Source organism: Dromiciops gliroides, chromosome 3 (genome assembly GCF_019393635.1).
Source record: "Dromiciops gliroides isolate mDroGli1 chromosome 3, mDroGli1.pri, whole genome shotgun sequence".
In the NCBI taxonomy this organism is placed as follows: Eukaryota; Metazoa; Chordata; class Mammalia; order Microbiotheria; family Microbiotheriidae; genus Dromiciops; species Dromiciops gliroides.
The window spans coordinates 140,889,307-140,893,192 of record NC_057863.1 but is presented as its reverse complement, the minus strand read 5'-3'; the positions used below and the strand labels follow the sequence as shown (position 1 = coordinate 140,893,192).

Here is a 3,886-nt window from a genome sequence, read left to right as displayed (position 1 = left end):
GAAAGTAGTAAAAAGCAAAACACTTTCAAGGAAGGTGAAGTTGTTCTGGATTACTACACAAGTATGACATTGAATTGCTTGATTTCATAGGGAGGGTTGAGGATGAAGGGAGGAATAAAAAATTAGAACACAGAATTAGCTCAAAGACCTTAATCTCATCAGAGTGGGCTCAAGGAGGGAATAAAATTCACACCCAATTGGGAGGAGTAATCTATTTCACCTTACAGGAAAGTAGGAGGGGAAGAGGATAAGGAGGTGAAAGAAGGGAGTGCAGAGCAGGGGAGGAAGAATAGGTTAAAAGAAGATAGAAAATAGAGTAAATATCACTGGAAGGGAATAGGATGGAGGGTAATAGTTATGATGATTGATTATAATGGCAAAATGTATGGTACCTACTTTTCTGGGCTATTGTGAAGAAAATTTTCTGTCAAGTTTAAGGTACTATATACAGATTATGATGAACAGGATACTATCAGAAAAACCTGGAAAGACCTACATGAACTGAAGCAGAGTGTAATGTTCTGTACACAAAATAACAGCAATAGTGAAAGATGATCTGAATGTGGTTATTTTCAACAAGGCAATGATCCAATATAACCTTGAAGGACTTATGAAAATTGCAACCCATTTACAGAGAAAGAACTGATCGTATCTGAAAACAGATAGAAACACATTTTTTTTTCAGGTTTCCAATCGGGAGATTTATTTAAACAGATGAATGCAACATGGGCCTCTTCATGTTTGCACTTAGAAGAAGGTGTTGGGCCTCTTGGTAGTGAAGCGTGGCTTGTGCTGGCGCCGCAGGACTCTGTGGGGCAGCGGGAACTTGATTTTGGAGTCGTGGAACTGCTTGACTGCAGGCCGGCGGCATTTGCTGGAAGGAATTTCTTCCACTTTCATAATCTGGATGGAGTGGGCCCTGGCACGGTGACGGGCCCCCATATCTCGGTAGCACTGAGTGACAGCACCAGCAGTGGTCAGATCCCTGTACTCCCTGTACATGTTGTGGGTCCCACTCCTGGAATCGTAGTGCAGCCAGATGCCAAAGTTTTTCACCCGAAGAGGGGTCTTTTCAAAGACCTGTCCACAGTACACAATTTCTCCAGAAGACTTCTTCATCTTTTTCAGTTGGGAAACAAAGTACCAGAATCGGGACTTTGCTACGACATGATTAGGAGCAAAGATGTGCATCCGATAAAGAGGTGGCACTGGACTCTTGGGAGTAGGCAGGCATCTTCCAACTACCTTATACTCTCTCAGGGTGCCCGAGGCCTTCATGGTGCTGCCGCCTCACTCCCCGCCAACCCGCAAAAGGAAGTAATGCCTAGAAACACATTTTTTAAAATTATTTTTTCCTCTTTGACAATTCCTTAATATGAAGTTTTGGGTTTTTTTTTGTTTGTTTTCTCTCACAACCTAGCTAATGTAGGAATGATTTTCCATGACTACTTATGTATAACATTTTTCATTGCTTGAGTTCTTGTGGGTTCTGGTGGGAAGGGAGGGAGGAAGAGAATTTGAAACACAAAGTTTTAAAAAATTGATGTAAAAATTTGTTTTTAACATATATTTTGGAAAATAAATTCTATTCAATTAAAAAAAAGACAACTATATTCTGGGACTTCAGACAAATAGCAGATACATAATAGTTGAATCATAATTAATATGTTGAAGCTACATTTTTAAATAGCCATATATATTTTCATTATAGTAAAAAAATTTTAAATGAAAATTTGCTATTTTTGTAAGCTAAAATAGCTTTTATATTGTTATGATTATGATCATCTTCTATTTTATCATTATTGATATTTTTATCTTTCATGACAAAACATACCTCATTAAATATTTAATAGTTTTAAAATATCTATTTTATCACCTTTTTTCAAAGTCCAATTCATTTATACCAGCAAGTAGATTGACAGGGTAGTTGTTTTCTAACTGAATTTATATTACAATGGATTCTCAAATTTTCATATGTTAGAATTTAGAAATATAATAACAAAAACAATATCATGTATTTAAAATAGGAAACAAAATGTCAAAGTACATCAGTTCGGTCAGCTGCATTTCTAAGTTATCCCATATAAAAATCATTAATATTAATACCTCTGGCATTTTTAAACCCAATTTAGATTTATAATGATTAGATACAATTAAATAATGAGAAGAAGAATAATGTAGTGTTTAGCATATGCTAGTCATTGTTTTTAGCACTTTACCATCATTATATCATTTCGAGCCTCATATTTGATCCTCTGGGGAGGTGATTATCAATATTTTTTTATCTTTACAGAACAGAGATAAAGTCATTTTGTTGAAATTATACAACTAACAAATTTCTGCAACAAGAATGTAAATCAAGTTTCCTAAATTTTCCATAATTTTTTAAGCATCTATATTTGGGAACCCAACCTGAGATGAGAGGAGTTAACATGATAAGATAGCAAGGGTCTCTGTTTTGAGGAAGATGAGGTTCACAGGAGATGTTTGGTTTAAATATTTTCTCTTTTCATGCATAAGAAAGGGTTAATAAGTACAAAGCATATACTGTCCCCCACCCCTTTCATTCTGGCATTACTTCTAAATTAGCTGCATTCCTTTATGTCCTAAAACAACGAAGCTATCAATCTTCAGGAGTTCAAATACTGTTTTAACTTTTATAGAATTAATTCTTATTTTTCTTTAAAAAAAATTCTATAGGGTGGTACCCCAAAGCCTACTAAGATATTTCAGAAGGGAGTTAGTTCCTGGAATTATCCAGAATCCCAGGAGTTCTCCCCTGCAATCTTAAAAAAAAATGATAAATCTTCAAACTCCTTAATGATTAATCTCCTTCACCTCCTAAAATCTGCCAGATGTTTTTAGCAGTTATACAAATGTTGATTATATGGTGATAATTCCAAAAGAGCCAAAGATTAAATGATAGAAAAATAGTATTTTCCAAGTTTTTTTTTTCTTATAATCTAATCTCCTGAAGAAATCCTAATTTGGGTATTAATACTGCATCCTGGTTCAATTGTTTCAAACATGAAATTTCATTAACTTTTCCCAATGTTCTAAATTCTTTGGCTTACAGGCCTTAGCAATTTTTCTGCCTTGTTGTATTTTATTTCAGAAATATTTTAAGGTAATAGAACATAGGAACAACACAACAAGGCATAGGCTTTTAAAAAATAATAAACATTTTTATTTATACTTTTGGTATCCAATTTTTATCTCTCTTTACCTCCCTTCCCTCTCCCCTCCCTGAGGCAGTAAACAATCAGATACGGGTTCTACATGTATGATATGTAAAACATTACCCTATTGTCATTTTGTAGAAGAAAACTTGAATAAAAGAAAAACAATGAAAGAAAGGAAAAATAGCATGCTTCAGTCTATTTTATCAATATCAGTTCTTTCTTTGGAGGTGGATAGCATGTTTCATCAATAGTCCTTTGGATTTGTCTTGGATCATTGTCTTGTTGAGAATAGTCAAGCCATTCAGTTTTTCATCAGACAATAATGTTGTCTTTGTGTACAATATTCTCTTTGTTCTGCTCACTTCACAATACATCATTTCATACATGTCTTTTCAGGCCTTTCTCAAGTCATCCTGCTTGTCATATAGCACAATAATATTCCATCACCATCATATACCAAAGTTTGTATAGTTGTTCCCCAATTGATGGGCATTCCTTTGATTTCCAGTTCTTAGCCACCACAAAAAGAGCTGCTATAGGCCTCTCACATTTTACAAAGATACAAACAGACAAAATTATCATACAGGAACACAGGATAATTTTATCTAAAGTTTTCTTAAGGGAATCTAAGTTATGAAAGGTTTCTAACTTGGTGGATTGAATGGCCATTTATTTAAAACAAAACAACAAATATCCCATTCAGA

At 34.4% G+C, this 3,886-nt stretch overlaps 1 protein-coding gene across 1 annotated transcript; it reads right to left on the bottom strand.

Annotated features, from left to right (window-relative positions):
• Positions 1-673: 673 nt before the first annotated feature.
• LOC122749466 (60S ribosomal protein L18a-like) lies at positions 674-1,294 on the bottom strand. The gene has a single exon (XM_043995847.1). It carries the CDS (start codon positions 1,276-1,278, stop codon positions 748-750), a length of 531 nt encoding a protein of 176 aa, XP_043851782.1. The 5' UTR covers positions 1,279-1,294; the 3' UTR covers positions 674-747.
• Positions 1,295-3,886: the final 2,592 nt, after the last annotated feature.

Bases quoted from the DNA above. Each gene is read 5' to 3' on its own strand.
- LOC122749466 (XM_043995847.1), bottom strand. From the start codon at position 1,278: ATGAAGGCCTCGGGCACCCTGAGAGAGTATAAGGTAGTTGGAAGATGC.